The sequence below is a fragment of the Malaclemys terrapin genome, chromosome 8 (assembly GCF_027887155.1).
Source record: "Malaclemys terrapin pileata isolate rMalTer1 chromosome 8, rMalTer1.hap1, whole genome shotgun sequence".
Lineage (NCBI taxonomy): Eukaryota > Metazoa > Chordata > Testudines > Emydidae > Malaclemys > Malaclemys terrapin.
Window position 1 is genome coordinate 1737085 of NC_071512.1, and position 23992 is coordinate 1761076.

Here is a 23992-nt window from a genome sequence, read left to right on the forward strand (position 1 = left end):
ATTGTACTTAGTTATATTTTAAGGTTTGCAAATTCTTTATGCCAAACTTGGCATTTACAAATCTGACTCAACTAAATATGAGAAGAACTATAGTTAAAGCTTTTAGATGTTAACACGGCTTAAGGACTAACAATTTACGTTATTTGTCGCTAAACCAAAACTTAAACTGCTGCTGTGATATGTTCTGATGTTTGAGAACAAACTAACTCTTTCTACGTCTTTAGCGATATGCTCGGGATGATTAAATAACATGAGGGGGAAAGGAGTCCAGGAGAGCTGGCTGTATTTTAAAGAATCCTTATTGAGCTTGCAGGAAAAAAACATCCCGATGTGTAGAAAGAACAGTAAATATGGCAGGCGATTAGCTTGGCTAAACAGTGAAATCCTTGCTGACCTTAAACGCAAAAAAGAAGCTTACAAGAAGTGGAAGATTGGACAAAAGACCAGGGAGGAGTATAAAAATATTGCTCAGGCATGCAGGAGTGAAATCAGGAAGGCCAAATCACACTTGGAGTTGCAGCTAGCAAGAGATGTTAAGAGTAACAAGAAGGGTTTCTTCAGGTATGTTAGCAATAAGAAGAAAGTCAAGGAAAGTGTGGGCCCCTTACTGAATGAGGGAGGCAACCTAGTAACAGAGGATGTGGAAAAAGCTAATGTACTCAATGCTTTTTTTGCCTCTGTCTTCACGAACAAGGTCAGCTTCCAGACTGGTCAGCTCCCGCTGGGCAGCACAATATGGGGAGGAGGTGACCAGCTCTCTGTGGAGAAAGAAGTGGTTCGGGACTATTTAGAAAAACTGGACGTGCACAAGTCCATGGGGCCGGATGCGCTGCATCCGAGGGTGCTAAAGGAGTTGGCGGATATGATTGCAGAGCCATTGGCCATTATCTTTGAAAACTCATGGCGATCGGGGGAGGTCCCGGATGACTGGAAAAAGGCTAATGTAGTGCCCATCTTTAAAAAAGGGAAGGAGGAGGATCCGGGGAACTACAGGCCAGTCAGCCTCACCTCAGTCCCTGGAAAAATCATGGAGCAGGTCCTCAAGGAATCAATTCTGAAGCACTTAGAGGAGAGGAAAGTGATCCGGAACAGTCAGCATGGATTCACCAAGGGCAAGTCATGCCTGACTAACCTAATTGCCTTCTATGAGGAGATAACTGGCTCTGTGGATGAGGGGAAAGCAGTGGATGTGTTATTCCTTGACTTTAGCAAAGCTTTTGATACGGTCTCCCACAGTATTCTTGCCACCAAGTTAAAGAAGTATGGGATGGATGAAAGGACTATAAGGTGGATAGAAATCTGGCAAGATCATTGGGCTCAACGGGTAGTGATCAACGGCTCCATGTCTAATTGGCAGCCGTTTTCAAGCGGAGTGCCCCAAGCGTCGGTCCTGGGGCCGGTTTTGTTTAATATCTTTATTAATGATCTGGAGGATGGTGTGGACTGCACTCTCAGCAAGTTTGCAGATGACACTAAACTGGGAGGAGTGGTAGATACGCTGGGAGATGGTGGAATCTCCTTCCTTAGAGGTTTTTAGGGTCAGGCTTGACAAAGCCCTTGCTGGGATGATTTAGTTGGTAATTGGTCCTGCTTTGAGCAGGGGGTTGGACTAGATGACCTCCTGAGGTCCCTTCCAACCCTGATATTCTATGATTCTATGATTCTAAAGAAGGAAAAATCTCCCCCCCTTTGCCCCTGAGTACACAGTTAAGGCTGTATGCAGTGCAGCTACACTGTGTCTGTCCCAGGATATTACGGTGGGCAAGGTAACATCTTTTATTGGACCAGTTTCTGTTGGTGAGAGAGACAAGTTTTCGAGCCACACAGAGCTCTTCTGTAGGTCTGGGAAAGGAACTCCCAGCGTCCCAGCAAAATGCAAGGTGTTTAGCTGAAGCTGTTAGCTGTACGTTTACACAAACCATGGACGTTGTATGCACCAGTGATTAAGCTTGTGTACTTGGAGAGTAGCCTGAGCCTGTGGCGATCTTACCCAGGTGTGTTGCCTCTTTTAAAAAGAAGCAACAACATAACGTTCTTGGGAACCACTTTTGCATTCTGACAGGTTTCAGAGTAGCAGCCGTTACTTTTGCATTCATGAGCCATTTGCACATTTAGGCCATCCCAGGGATCTAACTTGCAGCACTAGAATCATGCTGCTCATGTGCACAGAACTGCAACAACCAAACAACCAAAATCCCATCCCGTGATGGCCCAAGTTACAACAGCGGCCATTTTGGCCTCACAAATGTGCAGGTGAGCAAGGTCTGTTAGAGACTAAAACTGCCTGCAAATTTTTCCCACCTTCCCCTGCAACTCTGCTCTCCTGCTCCCCAGAGACGAGCTCGGGGGATCCGTTCATGGAGCCTGGACGGTAGTAAGAAGCAGTTCAACTATAGGCTGAGCAAGTGCAGAATGGTGGTAGAATGTGCCTTTGGACGTTTAAAAGCTCGCTGGCGCTGTTGGTCAGACCGCAATGCAACCAACATTCCCATAGTTATTGCTGCTGTCTGTGTGCTCCATAATATCTGTGAGAGTAAGGGGAGACGTTTATGGTGGGAGGTTGAAGCAAATCGCCTGGCGTCTGATTTTGAACAGCCAGACACCAGGGAAATTAGAAGAGCACAGCAAGGAGAGAGGCTTTGAAAACCAGTTTCATGACTGGCCAGGCTTCGGTGTGACAATTGTATGTGTTTCTCCTTGATGCAAACCCGCCCCCTTTGCTGATTTTAATTCCCTGTAAGCCAACCACCTTCCCCCCTTCGAAATAAAGTAACTATTGTTTTGAAACCATGCATTCTTTCTTTACTAATTTTTTAAAAATGAGATAACGATCAAGGTAGCCCAGGTGGGGTGGGGAGGAGGGAAGGACAAGGCCACATTGCTTATTGTAGCCACACTAAAAACAAAACTGTTTGAATGACAGCCTTCTGTTGCTTGGGCCATCCTCTGGAATGGATCGGCTGGGTGCCCGGAGCCTCCTCCCCCTCCCCCGTGTACTTGGGGATCTGGGTGAGGAGGCTATGGAACATGGGGAGGAGGGTAGGCAGTTATACAGTGGATGCAGCGAGGGTCTGTGATCTTGTTGGCTTTCCTGCAGCTCCAACAGACACTTCATCATGTCTGTTTGCTCCCCCATTAGCCTCAGCATCGCGTCCTGCTTCCGCTCTTCGTGCTCACTCAATTCTTTCCTGGCCTCTGCCACTGAATGCCTCCATGCATTGAGCTGTGCCCTATCAGTGCAGGAGGACTGCATGAGCTCGGAAAACATGTCATCGCGAGCGCGTTTTTTTTCACCTTCTAATCTGCGATAACCTCAGGGACGTGGGGAGGCCAATCCCAGCCAGTGCTTGTCCCAGGCCCAGAGAAAGAGGGTTTCAAGGTGAGCACATGATGCTTTCCCTTCGTCTCCAGGGCAGGCAGAATGGCAGCTTGTCTGTCTCCTCTCCTGGGGCCCCTGCTTGCAGCAAATACCCCACTCATCCTGTGTGGAAGCATTGAGGGGTGACAGAGGGATGGTGAAAGAAGTGCCACACCTAGCCCTTGCAATAGCCTTGCAGCCCGGACACGCAGGAGAGATTCCCACTTACACAGCAGCTTTGGAAAACTCCCAGGAGACACTAGCTCAGCGTTTCTCCTGATCTCAAGCTGAGATGTACGAATGTTTCCAGGCTCCTTCATCCTGCCTCTAAGTGAATCTTTTCTGTGCCTGGTGGCTCCGTTTCTGCATGACAAATGTGACATGCATCAGGAAGGGGCCTGAGATGCATTTGCAGGAAGAGACATGAGTGAGTGATTTGCTAGCGGAGTGCACGGTGGCATCTACACACTAGGTACATTAAACCAGCGTGGTTTGTGTTGTCCGACATGTGCGGGGGATTGTACCCTTTTGGCCCCAGCCTTCTCCATCAGCAGCTTTGGATTCACTTGTTTTATCTCAACCACATTTTCTCTAAAGACATGAAAGCACAAAGAGGGGAACAAAGGGCGTGTGGCTGGAGTGGGAGTTTATCATAGCAGCTGGCACCATTCCCCAGAGGAGACGGGATCAGGGAAGGGAGGAGGTTTCCCCGGCTCATCCAAGTGCTAAAGACAGTGAAATGGGGGATGGTCAAGGGGGATTCTGGTCCAGAATGGTGAAGACTTTGCCAATGTAAGGGGACTGTTGCCCCCGTACTAACACTCAGTGGGGGGGTTTAGTTGCTAGCTCCCAGCACTGAAAGGAGGAGGGTCGATGGCAAATCAGGACCCTGAGACTGACAGTCCCCAGGGGCAATGTGGAGAGGCCAATGCTCCAGATCAGCCTGATTGGCAGGGCGGGCAGCTAATCAGAGAGTCAGGAGGCCAGGGGGGTCCCATCCTCCGTGTGAGCTGGAATGGCCTGGGTCAGACAGAGTGGGGCCGAGCTAAGGAGAGAGCAGGGGCCGAGCTAAGCTGCTGGGAGCAGAGCTGCAGCCCCAAAGCCAGAGCACAGCCCAGAGAGAGCAGAGCTGCCCTGGGGGGAGAGCTGCAGCCCCAGAGCCAGAGGGGCCAGAGAAGCAGCCCAGGGAGCTGGAGGCAGAGCAGCAGCAGCAGCTGGGCTGAGGCCGAGTGGAGCCGGAGCTGGAGCCGGAGCTGGGGCTGGGGCTGGAGCCGTCCGGAGCTGGGTGTGGGGAGCAGCTGGGGAGAGTGAGGGGGACCCTGAGCAGTGGGCCCAGCACAGGGAGATGCCTCAGCCAAGAGGCTCTGCAGGCCAGACTTGGAGGGGGATCATAACCCTGACCGGGCAGGGGCAACGCTGGGAAGAAGGGTCCTGCCACCTAGAGCCTGAGAGCGTGTAGCCACCGCCCGAGCAAGTGTCCGACCCGCAGCATCTCTGCAGCACAGACAGGGCCTGAGAAGGAGCCTGGGACCTACAAGGAACAGACTGAACTGCCCTGACGTTCCAGAGACACTGGTTGTGATGTTCCCGGCCACAGAGCAGGGTGATGTGTTTTCCTTTAACCTTTCCCATTTTTCCTTATTCTTTTTTAAAATTAATTGTTAATTAAACAACTTGTATTTGCTTTAAATTGTATGAAATAATCAATGGGTCAGGAAGGTGCCCAGTGCAAAAAAAGTACCCCAAAGTGGGGACACCCTAGCCCCTGTCCTGGGTGACCACAGCAGGGTTGGGGGTCGAGCCCCCCAGGAATCCTGGGCCCAGCCTTGTCGGGGTTTACAAGAACTCTGCCAGACAGGAAAGTGCAAGGGAAGTCCTCAAGGGCAGGAAGACCTCTGGGTAAAGGAAGTGGAAGCGAGGACTCAAATCCTTTCGCTAGCCCACTTCACCGGGGTAGTGCAAAGCCAGAAAAGTACCCCACAATAGCGGGACCATTCCCCCGCTTACACCAACATAAAGCAAAGTTAAGCTGTGAGCTAGACGCAGGCCCTGCTCACAGAAGTTGGCAAGAAGAAGGCTGCTAATTGGACGTATACACATAGCTAAAGGGTATCAAGCACTAATAGGATAAACATGGGCCAGGATGAAGACCCGGGGTCCCAGGAAACGGAGGGGCGGCAGCCATGACAGCGAAGCTCGCTCCAGTGACCTCTGCCAGATCTTTCCTTCTGTTCGTTTTTTTGTTCTTTCCTATTTTCCCCACAAAAGATCTTTTTAAGGGTGAAATAGCCCATCCCCTCATTACTTTCTCGACCAATTAGGACTAATATCTGACATACCAATTATAGTTCATTAATTTTTGGCTCTGTATCTTCTGTATTAAAGAAGCATAATTTCACCACAGTCTTTCAACCCTATCAGCTCGACCTTTTTGTTTCGACGAATTCACTTATTCTGTCTCCCTTTCGTACATTTTCCCATCAGCGTTGGTGATTACAAGTTATTGTAACATCTTATGAAGGTTTACATACATTTTCGAGTGGAGCTCACAATTTGGGTACATTTGTAGGCTCTATTGTCACAACAGGTCTCCTCAGGAATTCCTTCTGTTAGCAACCCAGGACTGAACAAGCTGTTTTGATGCATGGCAGATTTGGGCCATTTGTGACACCAAAATGCAATTCTGAAGTAAAGCAATTCTGGGATCAACTCCTTGAGAAAGTCGCGCAGTGTGTGCAGGAAGTGAACTCTCGTGCAGTACGTATTCCTGACGGCACAAGGAACACACAACGTACATAGCAATAATAAGAACAGACTGACATGGGAAATCCAGTTCCTTTCCATGTCAAGAACACATCTAGATTCAAAGTATTATTGGTTTCCCCCAGGGACGTGAAGGAGATTTGTGAGGTGGCAAACAGAAGTTTTTGTTTGTCTCAAAACTAAACTGAAACCCTACTGCATTATGAAACAGTCTGACGTGTGCTACAGCCAAAGGGCACAACGCTCTTCTCCCCCGGCCACATCTCCTGTACACGTGCCCAGCCGTTAGAAGAACTTGGCAGGTATCTCTCTTCAGTGGTTTCCATTCCCCTGCAAAGCAGGATACAGGGGGAGGGGTATTTGCATTTTTAACCTGACCGTTAGTTGTGCAAACGTGTCAGAGGAATTGCCACGGGAGGTACTGGGAGGAGCACAGGCAGGGTCCCCAGTATATATACAGGCACTGTTCATGAACCACTCTACAGGAGAATTGATTAAGTCTTGCCCAGTTTAAGACTTGACCCTGAACAGACAGCCATCTCCACCATGAAGCTGACAGTTGTCTTCACGCTTGTCACCCTGGCGGTTTGCTGCTACTCAGGTAAGTGAGCTGTTGGCTGCAGAACACGGTGCGTATGGAACCTCTGCAACCGACGATGCCTTGGTTGAAAACTGCAATTCTTCCTGCTAGGGAAAAATTCACTCAGGGCCTGATCCCCTTCCCTTTGATGTGACTGGAAAGACTCCTGACCCCAATGGGATCTGGATCAGTCCCTCAGTCAGAATCTGTACGATAAATAAGGATGCTAATTACAAAGCAGCATTTAAAATAACTTGCAAATATTTCAATATAGTCAGTGATCTGAACAGGGCAGTCTTGTAATCTCTGCAGGCTGCCATCTTTAAGGGAACTGCAGCAGTCACATCCGAGCTGCAGCTAGAGCCGGAGGGTTTTTGAACATGACATTAGGGAGTTAAATCCCCAAATGCTGTTGGGGTTGGGCTCCTCTGAGCATCTCTATAAATGTTTGTACCTTAAACGAACAAACTTGTAGAATTTAATCAAAAATACTGTGTAAATCTGCTGCAGTGTGTGGCTCTGGGAGCAGCTTGGACCTTCCTGTCACGATACATGTCAACGGATCTACAGCCGGGCTGCTTCTAGAGTCATTATTTCATATGGAAATGGATCAGGCCCAGTCCTGCTCACATGTGTGGTGGGGTTACTCCAGATTACACAGGTGTTAGTAAGAGTCGGATCCGGTGCATTGTGTTTAAAGTGAATAACCAGCCATCCTTCAGTCATGGCTTACACTGAGCCAGGGGAGTGGAAATCATTTGATTTTGCAGAAAACTTTACCTGTCAAGGTTTGCGAAATTGAATACTTGGCAAAAGTTTTTAATTAGCAGTTTGTGTCTAGACGACAAAGTTATAAAATTCTTACCAAAAGTCCTAATGTTAGGGAAAGCTCACTTTAAAATGGAAACCACTTAAACTTTAATTTTTTTGTTTCTTTCTCAAAACATTTTAGAATTCTAAATCACAGTGCGGCTGGGTGGTGGAGTGATCTGCGTGGTGAAGGGGCTGTGATGGTCCCAGCATATCCTTCCCCCCCCCCCCCCGAGGGAAAGGTCCGTGGCCTGGGAGCAGAGTGCTGCTTTCATCCATGTTATTCAAGAAGTTCTTTTATAACTTTGGCCATTGCCCATGCAATGCTCTGCCCCCTCCTAACACTGAGAACACCCCGAACGCTTTAGCAACAAGGACATTCAAAACGTTTGTTCGTTCTCCTGTTGAGTTTGTTGGATGATTTTGCCTTGCAGCTTCTGCTCTTCTGGTTGACAGTCTTCTACCAAACGTGGTTTCCGTTCCTGTCGACGTCCTCAATGATCTGATTGGAGGGGTACAGGGCTGTGTGAACGAGCTCACCCCCAAAGCGCTGTCTGCCCTTAATAGGGTGCTGGTAAGTCCATCTTCTTTTTCTCCCAATCTAACATTAAGTTCAATATATCAACTTCCTACTAACCTGGATTTTCTATTAATTATTATTATTGTTGTTAAATGGAAATGCTACAGGAAAAAAAATGACCCAAACTAATACCAGTTTGAATATAAGGAGTGAATGGGGCCAAAAGGTAGGACGCATCAAAGAAACACCAAACTCAGAAGGTTTTTCCAATAGCCGGGTGCCCAGGTTTAATTTGCACCATGGCATTTGAGAGAATACACAGACCGGATGTGTATTACCTCCTATGGCGAGGAGATTACCGGCTCTTTGAGTCAGAATTGATACCCAGGGGATATTCCAGGTCACTAATATGTTGCATGTGATGGTTTCTCTGGCCTGTGTTTGAAAGAAAGATATATAAATCTAGATGATATGTTTCTTGTTAATTGCTAACTCTATTGATATTTTTTGCTATCGAATGAGAATTAAGCCAAAGGGCCTTCCTACCTGAGCACCTTTGATCCCTATGTATCTTCTCTGTATCTGGCATCTCCAGTTCAGGGTGGGAGACACTGACGGGGGCTGCAGGAGAAGCCATGTGGAGGAGCTGAAGAGAGACCCTCATTGCTGAGCTCCGACAAGGGTTTTCTTCAGGACCTTACAGCAACAAACATAAATGAACAAAATGTTACAAAATGCTGCCACTTTTCCTAGCTGTGCTGCTGGGACAGGTACAAACCTCTTCTGAGCTCACAGCCCATCATGCATCACTCCCTGCCCAGCCCACGGACTCGCTCCCCGTTTGCATTTTCCTGGGTAATGTGCAGCTGAGGGAAAACATTACAAACTGGGGAGATCCACACAACAACCGAGCGTGGAGAAGCAACGTGCCACCAATCCGCATGGCCCCTGTACCAGGTCACTGCTTCTCCCCAGCCTGCACAGGACACACTGCCACGCCCACAGTCTCTCTTGGGTATTTGATTGTCCCCCACGTAACCTAACCAAAGAAGAACAGTTCCTCAGCCCCCCTGGGCTACTGTCACCAGGGGATTTCCCCCCTTTCCCTTTCCGATTCACTCCCCAGCCCTGGGGACCCTGGCAGTGCTGCTGCCTGCAGCCTCCTAACTCTGACTGACCAGGTCTCCCTCCTCCCAGGGCCAGGGGCCCCCTTATAAGCCCTAATCGGGGTCCTCTGGTGCAGCACGGGTGCCCTGGCCCTGCTCCCTGTTAAGGGGCCTGTGTCAGCCTGGGATCGCTCCATGGCCTGGAACCTGACAGACATTGAATTCAAGCTCTTGGGACAGGACAAAGTCTCTTCTTATCCCATCGTGCCTTATTCCCGGCCTAGCCGCAGACTCAGTCCCTTAACTGCCCGTTCTGGGTCGTGTACAACTGAGGGGGAAACGTCACAAACTGGGGCGCTCCAGAGCACAACGGAGCCCAGAGAACAGCGAGCAGCCAGTGCGAGTGGCCCTGCCGCCCCCAATATGGCAGCCGTTTACTGCAGCTCTAAGTTGTTTCTTTACTGGTCTTGTGCAATGTAACCCCTGGCCAGGAGCTCAGCTCTGCATTCACTGCTCTTGCTCTGTCTTTTAGGGTATTCTGAGTATACTGAATGTCCTGGGGTAAGGATTCCTGCAGAGCCCGGCGCGGATCTCAGATGGATGAATACCGGACGCTCCCCTCTTCTTCCTCTCTGATTTGAGCTTTCCTCCTATCTCTGCATGCAGCCAAGCTCCCTGTGCTCTCACTTCCCTGGGAGGGCTCAGCATCGCTCCAATCATTGGTTTCAATAAACTACCTGCAATGCACTTCCTCCTTCGTCTGCTTTGCTCAGAGTAACACAGAGGATGCGGCTGGTTTGGGTCTGAGGTGTATTATAGGAAACAGCTGGAGTTTTTGCTGTTGTGAGTTCCTGGCGTGCCCAGGGTGAGGCGGGTGTAAAATGCCCAGTGATCTCACGGTGAAGTGGCCGGTATGGGTGTAACATTCATTCCTCCAACCCCATTTCCCCGCAGAAAACTGACTCAGGCTGGCTCCCTGATGCCAATATGTGCATCTCAATAGTTAACCCTTTAGCGACTGGACTACAACATAAGTGTGCTGGGGTGTGTAACAGGACTTAGGGGGATGGAGTGAGGTTTTCCTCCATCTCTGTCCACAGTTTCTGCCCCAGAAAGAAATCTCTCTCACCCTGATATGCCAAACCACCCAGGATGGTTTCGCTGCTGTGTTGTGCCCACCGAGGGACAGACCGATTCTCCCTCTCGGGTCCCTTCCCTGTCGACTGAAAGTCTCAGTATTATCAAGATCCAGCAGATAACGCCCTTTAGCACAGAGAAATCAGTATCATTTCTGGTGTGAGCACATCTCAGAGGTACAGGAAAGGCCTTGACCACAAATGGAAGGGGAAACCAGCATTAAATACACCTACTGGAACCATGGAAGGGTCTCTGGGGGCCCAGCATCTTCAGCTCCCTGCCCATCAGTCGCAGAATGTGCATAGTGAAGCTCTAACGGCCATGCTCTGCCTGGTTCCTGGTGCAAAAGAGTGTCATCTTTCATGAGAGCCCCAGACAGGGTTTGCGAGGGTCCCTCTTGGTGCTCGCTGCATTCGGGGTTTTGTTCGCCAGCATTTCTCAGGGTTTTGCTCCGGATGGGTAGAGACTGTGCATTAGCCAGGGGAGAGGTCCCTGAATTCTCAACAGGTGCAACCAGAATCCCCCTTTCACTGTCTTTAGCACTTGGATGAGCCAGGGAAACCTCCTTCCTTCCCTGATCCCGTCTCCTCTGGGGAATGGTGCCAGCTCCTATGATAAACTCCCACTCCAGCCACACGCCCTTTGTTCATTGCTTTGTGCTTTCATGTCTTTAGAGTAAATGTGGTTGAGATACAACAACTGAATCCACAGCTGCTGATGGAGAAGGCTGGGGCCAAAAGGGTACAATCCCCCGCAGTTAGTTGTGCAAACGTGTCAGAGGAATTGGAGTTTTCCAAAGCTGCTGTGTAAATGGGAATCTCTCCTGCGTGTCCGGGCTGCAAGGCTATTGCAAGGGCTAGGTGTGGCACTTCTTTCACCATCCCTCTGTCACCCCTCAATGCTTCCACACAGGACGAGTGGGGTTTTTGCTGCCAGCAGGGGCCCCAGGAGAGGAGACAGACAAGCTTCCATTCTGCCTGCCTTGGAGACAAAGGGAAAGCATCATGTGCTCACCTTGAAACCCTCTTTCTCTGGGCCTGGGACAAGCACTGGCTGGGATTGGCCTCCCCACGTCCCTGAAGTTATCGCAGATTAGAAGGTGAAAAAAAATACGCTCGCGATGACATGTTTTCCGAGCTCATGCAGTCCTCCTGCACTGATAGGGCACAGCTCAATGCATGGAGGCATTCAGTGGCAGAGGCCAGGAAAGAATTAAGTGAGCACGAAGAGCGGAAGCAGGACGCGATGCTGGGGCTAATGTGGGGGGCAAACGGACATGATGAAGTGTCTGTTGGAGCTGCAGGAAAGCCAACAAGAGCACAGACACTCGCTGCATCCACTGTATAACTGCCTACCCTCCTCCCCATGTTCCATAGCCTCCTCACCCAGACACCCAAGAACCCGGGGGTGGGGAGGTTCTGGGCACCCAGCCACTCCACTCCAGAGGATGGCCCAAGCAACAGAAGGCTGTCATTCAAACAATTTTATTTTTAGTGTGGCTACAATAAGCAATGTGGCCTTGTCCTTCCCTCCTCCCCCACCCCACCTGGGCTACCTTGATCGTTATCTCATTTTAAAAAAATTAATAAAGAAAGAATGCATGGTTTCAAAACAATAGTTACTTTATTTCGAAGGGGGGAAGGTGGTTGGCTTACAGGGAATTAAAATCAACAAAGGGGATGGGTTTGCATCAAGCAAAAACACACACAACTGTCACACCAAAGCCTGGCCAGTCATGAAACTGGTTTTCAAAGCCTCTCTCCTTGCTGTGCTCTTCTAATTTCCCTGGTGTCTGGCTGTTCAAAATCAGACGCCAGGCGATTTGCTTCAACCTCCCACCATAAACGTCTCCCCCTTACTCTCACAGATATTATGGAGCACACAGACAGCAGCAATAACGATGGGAATGTTGGTTGCACTGAGGTCTGACCAACAGCGCCAGCGAGCTTTTAAACGTCCAAAGGCACATTCTACCACCATTCTGCACTTGCTCAGCCTATAGTTGAACTGCTTCTTACTACTGTCCAGGCTCCATGAATGGATCCCCCGAGCTCGTCGCTGGGGAGCAGGAGAGCAGAGTTGCAGGGGAAGGTGGGAAAAATTTGCAGGCATTTTTAGTCTCTAACAGACCTTGCTCACCTGCACATTTGTGAGGCCAACATGGCCGCTGTTGTAACTTGGACCATCACGGGATGGGATTTTGGTTGTTTGGTTGTTGCAGTTCTGTTCACGTGAGCAGCATGATTCTCGTGCTGCAAGTTAGATCCCCGGGATGGCCTAAATGTGCAAATGGCTCATGAATGTAAAAGTGGTTCCCAAGAACGTTATGTTGTTGCTTCTTTTTAAAAGAGGCATCACACCTGGGTAAGATCGCCACAGGCTCAGGCTACTCTCCAAGTACACAAGCTTAATCACTGGTGCATACAACGTCCATGGTTTGTGTAAACGTACAGCTAACTGTTCTGCTAAACACCTTGCATTTTGCTGAGATGCTGGGAGTTCCTTTCCCAGACCTGCAGAAGAGCTCTGTGTGGCTCGAAAACTTGTCTCTCTCAACAACAGAAACTGGTCCAATAAAAGATGTTACCTTGCCCACCGTAATATCCTGGGACAGACACAGCTACAGATGCACTACATACAGCCTTAACTGTGTACTCAGGGGCAAAGGGGGGGGAGATTTTTCCTTCTTTAGAATCATAGAATATCAGGGTTGGAAGGGACCTCAGGAGGTCATCTAGTCCAACCCCCTGCTCAAAGCAGGACCAATTCCCAACTAAATCATCCCAGCCAGGGCTTTGTCAAGCCTGACCTTAAAAGCCTCTAAGGAAGGAGATTCCACCACCTCCCTAGGGAACCAATTCCAGTGCTTCACCACCCTCCCAGTGAAAAAGTTTTTCCTAATATCCAACCTAAACCTCCCCCACTGCAACTTGAGAGCATTACTCCTTGTTCTGTCATCAGGTACCACTGAGAACAGTCTAGATCCATCCTCTTTGGAACCCCCTTTCAGGTAGTTGAAAGCAGCTATCAAATCCCCCCTCATTCTTCTCTTCTTCAGACTAAACAATCCCAGTTCCCTCAGTCTCTCCTCATAAGTCATGTGCTTCAGCCCCCTAATCATTTTTATTGCCCTCCGCTGGACTCTTTCCAATTTTTCCACATCCTTCTTGTAGTGTGGGGCCCAAAAACTGGACACAGTACTCCAGATGAGACCTCACCAATGTCGAATAGAGGGGAATGATCACGTCCTTCGATCTGCTGGCAATGCCCCTACTTATACAGCCCAAAATGCTGTTAACCTTCTTGGCAAGAAGGTCACACTGTTGACTCATATCCAGCTTCTCGTCCACTGTAACCCCTAGGTCCTTTTCTGCAGAACTGCTTCCTAGCCATTCGGTCCCTAGTCTGTAGCAGTGAATGGGATTCCTAAGTGCAGGACTCTGCACTTGTCCTTGTTGAACCTCATCAGGTTTCTTTTGGCCCAATTGTCTAATTTGTCTAGGTCCCTCTGTATCCTATCCCTACCCTCCAGCGTATCTACCACTCCTCCCAGTTGAGTGTCATCTGCAAACTTGCTGAGAGTGCAGTCCACGCCATCCTCCAGATCATTAATGAAGATATTGAACAAAACTGGCCCCAGGACCGACCCTTGGGGCACTCCACTTGAAACCGGCTGCAAGCTAGACATGGAGCCGTTGATCAAGGGATTCTGGTTGCACCTGTTGGGACTTCAGGGACCTCTCCCCTGGCTAATGCACAGTCTCTACCCATCCGGAGCAAAACCCTGAGAAACACTGGGGAACAAAACCCCGAATGCAGCGAGCACCAAGAGGGACCCTCACAGACCCTGCCATGAAAGATGACGCTCCTTTGCACCAGGAACCAGGCAGAGCATGGCCGTTAGAGCTTCACTATGCACATTCTGCGACTGATGGGCAGGGAACTGGAAGATGCTGGGCCCCTGGAGACCCTTCTGTGCTTCCTGTAGGTGTATTTAATGTTGGTTTCCCCTTCCATTTGTGGTCAAGGCCTTCCCCGTAACTCTGAGATGCACTGATACAAGAAATGTTACTGATTTCTCTGTGCCTAAACAGCGTAATCTGCTGGATCTTGATAATAATGAGACTTTCAGTCGAAGGGTAAGGGACCCGAAAGAGAGAATTGATCTGTCCCACCATCCCGGGTGGTTTGGCATATCAGGGTGAGAGAGATTTCTTTCTGGGGCAGAAACTGTGGACAGAGATGGAGGAAAACCTCACTCCATCATCCTAAGTCCTGTAACACACACCAGAACACTTATGTTGTAGTCCAGTAGCTAAAGGGTTAACTATTGAGATGCACATATTGGCATCAGGGAGCCAGCCTGAGTCAGTTTTCTGCGGGGAAATGGGGTTGGAGGAATGAATGTTACACCCATACCGGTCACTTCACCGTGAGATCACTGGGCATTTTACACCCCCCTCACCCCGGGCATGCCAGGAACTCACAACAGCAAAAACTCCAGCTGTTCCCTATAATACACCTCAGACCCAAACCAGCCGCATCCTCTGTGCTACTCTGAGCAAAGCAGACGAAGGAGGAAGTGCATTGCAGGTAGTTTATTGAAACCAATGATTGGAGCGATGCTGAGCCCTCCCAGGGAGGTGAGAGCACAGGGAGCTTGGCTGCATGCAGAGATAGGAGGAAAGCTCAAATCAGAGAGGAAGAAGAGGGGAGTGTCCGGTATTCATCCATCTGAGATCCGCGCCGGGCTCTGCAGGAATCCTTACCCCAGGACGTTCAGTATACCCAGTATACCCTAAAAGACAGAGCAAGAGCAGTGAATGCAGAGCTGAGCTCCTGGCCAGGGGTTACATTGCACAAGACCAGTAAAGAAACAACTTAGAGCTGCAGTAAATGGCTGCCATATTGGGGGCGGCAGGGCCACTTGCACTGGCTGCTCGCTGTTCTCTGGGCTCCGTTGTGCTCTGGAGCGCCCCAGTTTGTGACGTTTCCCCCTCAGTTGTACACGACCCGGAACGGGCAGTTAAGGGGCTGAGTCTGCGGCTAGGATGGGAATAAGGCACAATGGGATAAGAAGAGACTTTGTCTTGTCCCAGGAGCTTGAATTCAATGTCTGTCAGGTTCCAGGCCATGGAGCGATCCCAGGCTGACACAGGCCCCTTAACAGGGAGCAGGGCCAGGGCACCTGTGCGCATCAGAGGACCCCGATTACGGCTTATAAGGGGGCCCCTGGCCCTGGGAGGAGGGAGACCTGGTCAGTCAGAGTTAGGAGGCTGCAGGCAGCAGCACTGCCAGGGTCCCCAGGGCTGGGGAGTGAGTCGGAAAGGGAAAGGGGGGAAATCCCCTGGTGACAGTAGCCCAGGGGGGCTGAGGAACTGTTCTTCTTTGGTTAGGTTACGTGGGGGACAATCAAACACCCAAGAGAGACTGTGGGCGTGGCAGTGTGTCCTGTGCAGGCTGGGGAGAAGCAGTGCCCTGGTACAGGGGCCATGCGGATTGGTGGCACGTTGCTTCTCCACGCTCGGTTGTTGTGTGGATCTCCCCAGTTTGTAATGTTTTCCCTCAGCTGCACATTACCCAGGAAAATGCAAACGGGGAGCGAGTCCGGGGGCTGGGCAGGGAGTGATGCATGATGGGCTGTGAGCTCAGAAGAGGTTTGGACCTGTCCCAGCAGCACCGATAGGAAAAGTGGCAGCATTTTGTAACATTTTGTTCAATTATGTTTGTTGCTGAAAGGTCCTGAAGAAAACCCTTGTCGGAGCTCAGCAATGAGGGTCTCTCCTCAGCTCCTCCACATGGCTTCTCCTGGAGCCCCCGTCAGTGTCTCCCACCCTGAACTGGAGATGTCAGATACAGAGAAGATACATAGGGATCAAAGGTGCTCAGCTAGGAAGGCCCTTTGGCCTAATTATCATTCGATAGTAAAAAATATCAATAGAGTTAGCAATTAACAAGAAACACATCATCTAGATTTATATATCTTTCTTTCAAACACAGGCCAGAGAAACCATCACATGCAACGTATTAGTGACCTGGAATATCCCCTGGGTATCAATTCTGACTCAAAGAGCCGGTAATCTCCTCGCCATAGGAGGTAATACACATCCGGTCTGTGTATTCTCTCAAATGCCATGGTGCAAATTAAACCTGGGCACCCGGCTATTGGAAAAACCTTCTGAGTTTGGTGTTTCTTTGATGCGTCCTACCTTTTGGCCCCATTCACTCCTTATATTCAAACTGGTATTAGTTTGGGTCATTGTTTTTCCTGTAGCATTTCCATTTAATAACAATAATAATAATTAATAGAAAATCCAGTTTAGTAGGAAGTTAATATATTGAACTTAATGTTAGATTGGGAGAACAAGAAGATGGACTTACCAGCACCCTATTAAGGGCAGATAGCGCTTTGGGGGTGAGCTCGTTCACACAGCCCTGTACCCCTGTAACCAGGTCAGTGAGGACGCCGACAGGAACGGAAACCACGTTTGTCACCGGGTTTGGCAGAAGATTGTCAACCAGAAGAGCAGAAGCTGCAAGGCAAAATCATCCAACAAACTCAACAGGAGAACGAACAAACGTTTTGAATGTCCTTGTTGCTAAAGCGTTCGGGGTGTTCTCAGTGTTAGGAGGGGGCAGAGCATTGCATGGGCAATGGCCAAAGTTATAAAAGAACTTCTTGAATAACATGGATGAAAGCAGCACTCTGCTCCCAGGCCACGGACCTTTCCCTCGGGGGGGGGGGGGGGGAAGGATATGCTGGGACCATCACAGCCCCTTCACCACGCAGATCACTCCACCACCCAGCCGCACTGTGATTTAGAATTCTAAAATGTTTTGAGAAAGAAACAAAAAAATTAAAGTTTAAGTGGTTTCCATTTTAAAGTGAGCTTTCCCTAACATTAGGACTTTTGGTAAGAATTTTATAACTTTGTCGTCTAGACACAAACTGCTAATTAAAAACTTTTGCCAAGTATTCAATTTCGCAAACCTTGACAGGTTCCATTCTATATGCATCCGAAGAAGTGGGCTGTAGTCCACGAAAGCTTATGCTCTAATAAATTTGTTAGTCTCTAAGGTGCCACAAGTACTCCTGTTCTTCTTCTTGACAGGTAAAGTTTTCTGCAAAATCAAATGATTTCCACTCCCCTGGCTCAGTGTAAGCCATGACTGAAGGATGGATGGTTATTCACTTTAAACACAATGCACCGGATCCGACTCTTACTAACACCTGTGTAATCTGGAGTAACCCCACTACACATGTGAGCAGGACTGGGCCTGATCCATTTCCATATGAAATAATGACTCTAGAAGCAGCCCGGCTGTAGATCCGTTGACATGTATCGTGACAGGAAGGTCCAAGCTGCTCCCAGAGCCACACACTGCAGCAGATTTACACAGTATTTTTGATTAAATTCTACAAGTTTGTTCGTTTGAGGTACAAACATTTATAGAGATGCTCAGAGGAGCCCAACCCCAACAGCATTTGGGGATTTAACTCCCTTATGTCATGTTCAAAAACCCTCCGGCTCTAGCTGCAGCTCGGATGTGACTGCTGCAGTTCCCTTAAAGATGGCAGCCTGCAGAGATTACAAGACTGCCCTGTTCAGATCACTGACTATATTGAAATATTTGCAAGTTATTTTAAATGCTGCTTTGTAATTAGCATCCTTATTTATCGTACAGATTCTGACTGAGGGACTGATCCAGATCCCATTGGGGTCAGGAGTCTTTCCAGTCACATCAAAGGGAAGGGGATCAGGCCCTGAGTGAATTTTTCCCTAGCAGGAAGAATTGCAGTTTTCAACCAAGGCATCGTCGGTTGCAGAGGTTCCATACGCACCGTGTTCTGCAGCCAACAGCTCGCTTACCTGAGTAGCAGCAAACCGCCAGGGTGACAAGCGTGAAGACAACTGTCAGCTTCATGGTGGAGATGGCTGTCTGTTCAGGGTCAAGTCTTAAACTGGGCGAGACTTAATCAATTCTCCTGTAGAGTGGTTCATGAACAGTGCCTGTATATATACTGGGGACCCTGCCTGTGCTCCTCCCAGTACCTCCGGTGGCAATTCCTCTGACACGTTTGCACAACTAACGGTCAGGTTAAAAATGCAAATACCCCTCCCTCTGTATCCTGCTTTGCAGGGGAATGGAAACCACTGAAGAGAGATACCTGCCAAGTTCTTCTAACGGCTGGGCACGTGTACAGGAGATGTGGCCGGGGGAGAAGAGCGTTGTGCCCTTTGGCTGTAGCACACGTCAGACCGTTTCATAATGCAGTAGGGTTTCAGTTTAGTTTTGAGACAAACAAAAACTTCTGTTTGCCACCTCACAAATCTCCTTCACGTCCCTGGGGGAAACCAATAATACTTTGAGTCTATATATGTTTCTTGATATGGAAAGGAACTGGATTTCCCATGTCAGTCTGTTCTTATTACTGCTATGTACGTTGTGTGTTCCTTGTGCCGTCAGGAATACGTACTGCACGAGAGCTCACTTCTTGCACACACTGCGCGACTTTCTCAAGGAGTTGATCCCAGAATTGCTTTACTTCAGAATTGCATTTTGGTGTCACAAATGGCCCAAATCTGCCATACATCAAAACAGCTTGTTCAGTCCTGGGTTTCTAACAGAAGGAATTCCTGAGGAGACCTGTTGTGACAATAGAGCCTACAAATGTACCCAAATTGTGAGCTCCACTCGAAAATGTATGTAAACCTTCATAAGATGTTACAATAAACTATAATCACCAACACTGATGGGAAAATGTACGAAAGGGAGACAGAATCAGTGAATTCGTCGAAACAAAAAGGTCAAACTGATAGGGTTGAAAGACTGTGGTAAAATTATGCTTCTTTAATACAGAAGATACAGAGCCAGAAATTAATGAACTATAATTGGTATGTCAGATATTAGTCCTAATTGGTCGAGAAAGTAATGAGGGGATGGGCTATTTCACCCTTAAAAAGATCTTTTGTGGGGAAAATAGGAAAGAACAAAAAAACGAACAGAAGGAAAGATCTGGCAGAGGTCACTGGAGCGAGCTTCGCTGTCATGGCTGCCGCCCCTCCGTTTCCTGGGACCCCGGGTCTTCATCCTGGCCCATGTTTATCCTATTAGTGCTTGATACCCTTTAGCTATGTGTATACGTCCAATTAGCAGCCTTCTTCTTGCCAACTTTTGTGAGCAGGGCCTGCGTCTGGCTCACAGCTTAACTTTGCTTTATGTTGGCAAAGTCTTGACCATTCCTTTGGTTCAGGCCTCAGGCCTCATACCAGGCCTCTGATACCAAGAGTTTATGTTTCAAGGCCTCATCTTACTACACTGATTAACATTAAACAGGGTTAAGCAGGGTCTGGAGCTTGGTTTACAGACAATTCAGCTTGTTTGGCACAAACACAAACACACTACTAAATATTTTAAGCTTTTTATTAAAGATACCGAAAAGGAAAAACAGTTCAAGTATTTAAGGTGGTGGTTGGGATGGAGCCGGAGTTGCTAGGAGGGCGTGTTCTCTGGGTCCCTCGCGCTCTGGCCTGTTCTGAACAGGACACCGCTCAGGAGCGGGATCATGAAGGTCTTGTACTTTCCTCACAAAATTTCTCTTTTTAAGAACCCCAAAAGGGAGTGGTGGGTGAAGTAGCCCCTTCCCTCATTATTTTGTTTACCAATTAGGCCTATTATCCAATATACCAATTATGGGTTATTTTATTTTGGCTCTGCATGTCTTGTTTTTAATTTCAACAGAGTCCTTGAATCATATCATCTTGGCCTTTTTGATCTCACTAATTCACTTTTTCTGCCTCCCTTTAGGACCTTTTCCCATCAACATTTGTTATTTTAGATTATTTTAACATCGTATGATTTTTCCATACTTTTAATAGTTGAGCTCACAGTTTCTGTAAATGTATAGGCCCAATTGTCACAATTGTACTTAGTTATATTTTAAGGTTTGCAAATTCTTTATGCCAAACTTGGCATTTACAAATCTGACTCAACTAAATATGAGAAGAACTATAGTTAAAGCTTTTAGATGTTAACACGGCTTAAGAACTAACAATTTACGTTATTTGTCGCTAAACCAAACCTTAAACTGCTGCTGTGATATGTTCTGATGTTTGAGAACAAACTAACTCTTACTACGTCTTTAGCGATATGCTCGGGATGATTAAATAACATGAGGGGGAGTTTTTTTTCTCTTAATTAATTGGCCTCTCAGAGTTGGTTAGACAACTCCCACCTGTTTATGCTCTCTGTATGTGTGTATATATCTCCTCAATATATGTTCCATTCTATATGCATCCGAAGAAGTGGGCTGTAGTCCACGAAAGCTTATGTTCTAATAAATCTGTTAGTCTCTAAGGTGCCACAAGTACTCCTGTTCTTCTTTATGAGGGGGAAAGGAGTCCAGGAGAGCTGGCTGTATTTTAAAGAATCCTTATTGAGGTTGCAGGAAAAAACCATCCCGATGTGTAGAAAGAACAGTAAATATGGCAGGCGATTAGCTTGGCTAAACAGTGAAATCCTTGCTGACCTTAAACGCAAAAAAGAAGCTTACAAGAAGTGGAAGATTGGACAAAAGACCAGGGAGGAGTATAAAAATATTGCTCAGGCATGCAGGAGTGAAATCAGGAAGGCCAAATCACACTTGGAGTTGCAGCTAGCAAGAGATGTTAAGAGTAACAAGAAGGGTTTCTTCAGGTATGTTAGCAACAAGAAGAAAGTCAAGGAAAGTGTGGGACCCTTACTGAATGAGGGAGGCAACCTAGTAACAGAGGATGTGGATAAAGCTAACGTACTCAATGATTTTTTTGCCTCTGTCTTCACGAACAAGGTCAGCTTCCAGACTGGTCAGCTCCCGCTGGGCAGCACAATATGGGGAGGAGGTGACCAGCTCTCTGTGGAGAAAGAAGTGGTTCGGGACTATTTAGAAAAACTGGACGTGCACAAGTCCATGGGGCCGGATGCGCTGCATCCGAGGGTGCTAAAGGAGTTGGCGGATGTGATTGCAGAGCCATTGGCCATTATCTTTGAAAACTCATGGCGATCGGGGGAGGTCCCGGATGACTGGAAAAAGGCTAATGTAGTGCCCGTCTTTCAAAAAGGGAAGGAGGGGGATCCGGGGAACTACAGGCCAGTCAGCCTCACCTCAGTCCCTGGAAAAATCATGGAGCAGGTCCTCAAGGAATCAATTCTGAAGCACTTAGAGGAGAGGAAAGTGATCCGGAACAGTCAGCATGGATTCACCAAGGGCAAGTCATGCCTGACTAACCTAATTGCCTTCTATGAGGAGATAACTGGCTCTGTGGATGAGGGGAAAGCAGTGGATGTGTTATTCCTTGACTTTAGCAAAGCTTTTGATACGGTCTCCCACAGTATTCTTGCCACCAGGTTAAAGAAGTATGGGATGGATGAAAGGACTATAAGGTGGATAGAAAGCTGGCAAGATCGTCGGGCTCACCGGGTAGTGATCAACGGCTCCATATCTGGCTTGCAGCCGGTTTCAAGTGGAGTGCCCCAGGGGTTGGTCCTGGGGCCGGTTTTGTTCAATATCTTCATTAATGATCTGGAGGATGGCGTGGACTGCACTCTCAGCAAGTTTGCAGATGACACTCAACTGGGAGGAGTGGTAGATACACTGGGAGATGGTGGAATCTCCTTCCTTAGAGGTTTTTAGGGTCAGGCTTGACAAAGCCCTTGCTGGGATGATTTAGTTGGGAATTGGTCCTGCTTTGAGCAGGGGGTTGGACTAGATGACCTCCTGAGGTCCCTTCCAACCCTGATATTCTATGATTCTATGATTCTAAAGAAGGAAAAATCTCCCCCCCTTTGCCCCTGAGTACACAGTTAAGGCTGTATGTAGTGCATCTGTAGCTGTGTCTGTCTCAGGATATTACGGTGGGCAAGGTAACATCTTTTATTGGACCAGTTTCTGTTGGTGAGAGAGACAAGTTTTTGAGCCACACAGAGCTCTTCTGCAGGTCTGGGAAAGGAACTCCCAGCGTCCCAGCAAAATGCAAGGTGTTTAGCAGAACAGTTAGCTGTACGTTTACACAAACCATGGACGTTGTATGCACCAGTGATTAAGCTTGTGTACTTGGAGAGTAGCCTGAGCCTGTGGCGATCTTACCCAGGTGTGATGCCTCTTTTAAAAAGAAGCAACAACATCACGTTCTTGGGAACCACTTTTGCATTCATGAGCCATTTGCACATTTAGGCCATCCCGGGGATCTAACTTGCAGCACTAGAATCATGCTGCTCATGTGCACAGAACTGCAACAACCAAAATCCCATCCCGTGATGGCCTAAGTTACAACAGCGGCCATGTTGGCCTCACAAATGTGCAGGTGAGCAAGGTCTGTTAGAGACTAAAACTGCCTGCAAATTTTTCCCACCTTCCCCTGCAACTCTGCTCTCCTGCTCCCCAGCGACAAGCTCGGGGGATCCGTTCATGGAGCCTGGACAGTAGTAAGAAGCAGTTCAACTATAGGCTGAGCAAGTGCAGAATGGTGGTAGAATGTGCCTTTGGACGTTTAAAAGCTCGCTGGCGCTGTTGGTCAGACCGCAATGCAACCAACGTTCCCATCGTTATTGCTGCTTGCTGTGTGCTCCATAATATCTGTGAGAGTAAGGGGGAGACGTTTATGGTGGGAGGTTGAAGCAAATCGCCTGGCGTCTGATTTTGAACAGCCAGACACCAGGGAAATTAGAAGAGCACAGCAAGGAGAGAGGCTTTGAAAACCAGTTTCATGACTGGCCAGGCTTCGGTGTGACAATTGTGTGTGTTTCTCCTTGATGCAAACCCGCCCCCTTTGCTGATTTTAATTCCCTGTAAGCCAACCACCTTCCCCCCTTCGCAATAAAGTAACTATTGTTTTGAAACCATGCATTCTTTCTTTACTAATTTTTTAAAAATGAGATAACGATCAAGGTAGCCCAGGTGGGGTGGGGAGGAGGGAAGGACAAGGCCACATTGCTTATTGTAGCCACACTAAAAATAAAACTGTTTGAATGACAACCTTCTGTTGCTTGGGCCATCCTCTGGAGTGGACCGGCTGGGTGCCCGGAGCCTCCTCCCCCTCCCCCGTGTACTTGGGGATCTGGGTGAGGAGGCTATGGAACATGGGGAGGAGGGTAGGCAGTTATACAGTGGATGCAGCGAGGGTCTGTGATCTTGTTGCCTTTCCTGCAGCTCCAACAGATGCTTCATCATGTCTGTTTGCTCCCCCATTAGCCTCAGCATCGCGTCCTGCCTCCGCTCTTCGCGCTCACTTAATTCTTTCCTGGCCTCTGCCACTGAATGCCTCCATGCATTGAGCTGTGCCCTATCAGTGCAGGAGGACTGCATGAGCTCAGAAAACATGTCATCGCGAGTGCGTTTTTTTCACCTTCTAATCTGCGATAACCTCAGGGACATGGGGAGGCCAATCCCAGCCAGTGCTTGTCCCAGGCCCAGAGAAAGAGGGTTTCAAGGTGAGCACATGATGCTTTCCCTTCGTCTCCAGGGCAGGCAGAATGGCAGCTTGTCTGTCTCCTCTCCTGGGGCCCCTGCTTGCAGCAAATACCCCACTCATCCTGTGTGGAAGCATTGAGGGGTGACAGAGGGATGGTGAAAGAAGTGCCACACCTAGCCCTTGCAATAGCCTTGCAGCCCGGACACGCAGGAGAGATTCCCATTTACACAGCAGCTTTGGAAAACTCCCAGGAGACACTAGCTCAGC

At 48.5% G+C, this 23992-nt stretch overlaps 2 protein-coding genes across 2 annotated transcripts; one reads left to right on the top strand and one right to left on the bottom strand.

Moving 5' to 3' along the window:
* Positions 1-6601: 6601 nt before the first annotated feature.
* On the top strand, positions 6602-9884 carry LOC128842423 (secretoglobin family 3A member 2-like). Its single transcript, XM_054038424.1, has 3 exons — positions 6602-6722; positions 7946-8085; positions 9670-9884. Exons 1-3 carry the CDS (start codon positions 6668-6670, stop codon positions 9700-9702), a joined length of 228 nt encoding a protein of 75 aa, XP_053894399.1. The 5' UTR covers positions 6602-6667; the 3' UTR covers positions 9703-9884.
* A 4984-nt stretch (positions 9885-14868) lies between these two features.
* On the bottom strand, positions 14869-18245 carry LOC128842213 (secretoglobin family 3A member 2-like). Its single transcript, XM_054038040.1, has 3 exons — positions 18146-18245; positions 16656-16807; positions 14869-15072 (listed from the first exon to the last, which is right to left on the bottom strand). Exons 1-3 carry the CDS (start codon positions 18198-18200, stop codon positions 15040-15042), a joined length of 240 nt encoding a protein of 79 aa, XP_053894015.1. The 5' UTR covers positions 18201-18245; the 3' UTR covers positions 14869-15039.
* Positions 18246-23992: the final 5747 nt, after the last annotated feature.

Coding starts and splice junctions, on each gene's coding strand:
- LOC128842423 (XM_054038424.1), top strand. CDS start 6,668: ATGAAGCTGACAGTTGTCTTCACGCTTGTCACCCTGGCGGTTTGCTGC. Junction 6,723..7,945: donor GGCGGTTTGCTGCTACTCAG/GTAAGTGAGCTG, acceptor TTTGCCTTGCAG/CTTCTGCTCTTCTGGTTGAC. Junction 8,086..9,669: donor CTGCCCTTAATAGGGTGCTG/GTAAGTCCATCT, acceptor TCTGTCTTTTAG/GGTATTCTGAGTATACTGAA.
- LOC128842213 (XM_054038040.1), bottom strand. CDS start 18,200: ATGAAGCTGACAGTTGTCTTCACGCTTGTCACCCTGGCGGTTTGCTGC. Junction 16,808..18,145: donor GGCGGTTTGCTGCTACTCAG/GTAAGCGAGCTG, acceptor TTTGCCTTGCAG/CTTCTGCTCTTCTGGTTGAC. Junction 15,073..16,655: donor CTGCCCTTAATAGGGTGCTG/GTAAGTCCATCT, acceptor TCTGTCTTTTAG/GGTATACTGGGTATACTGAA.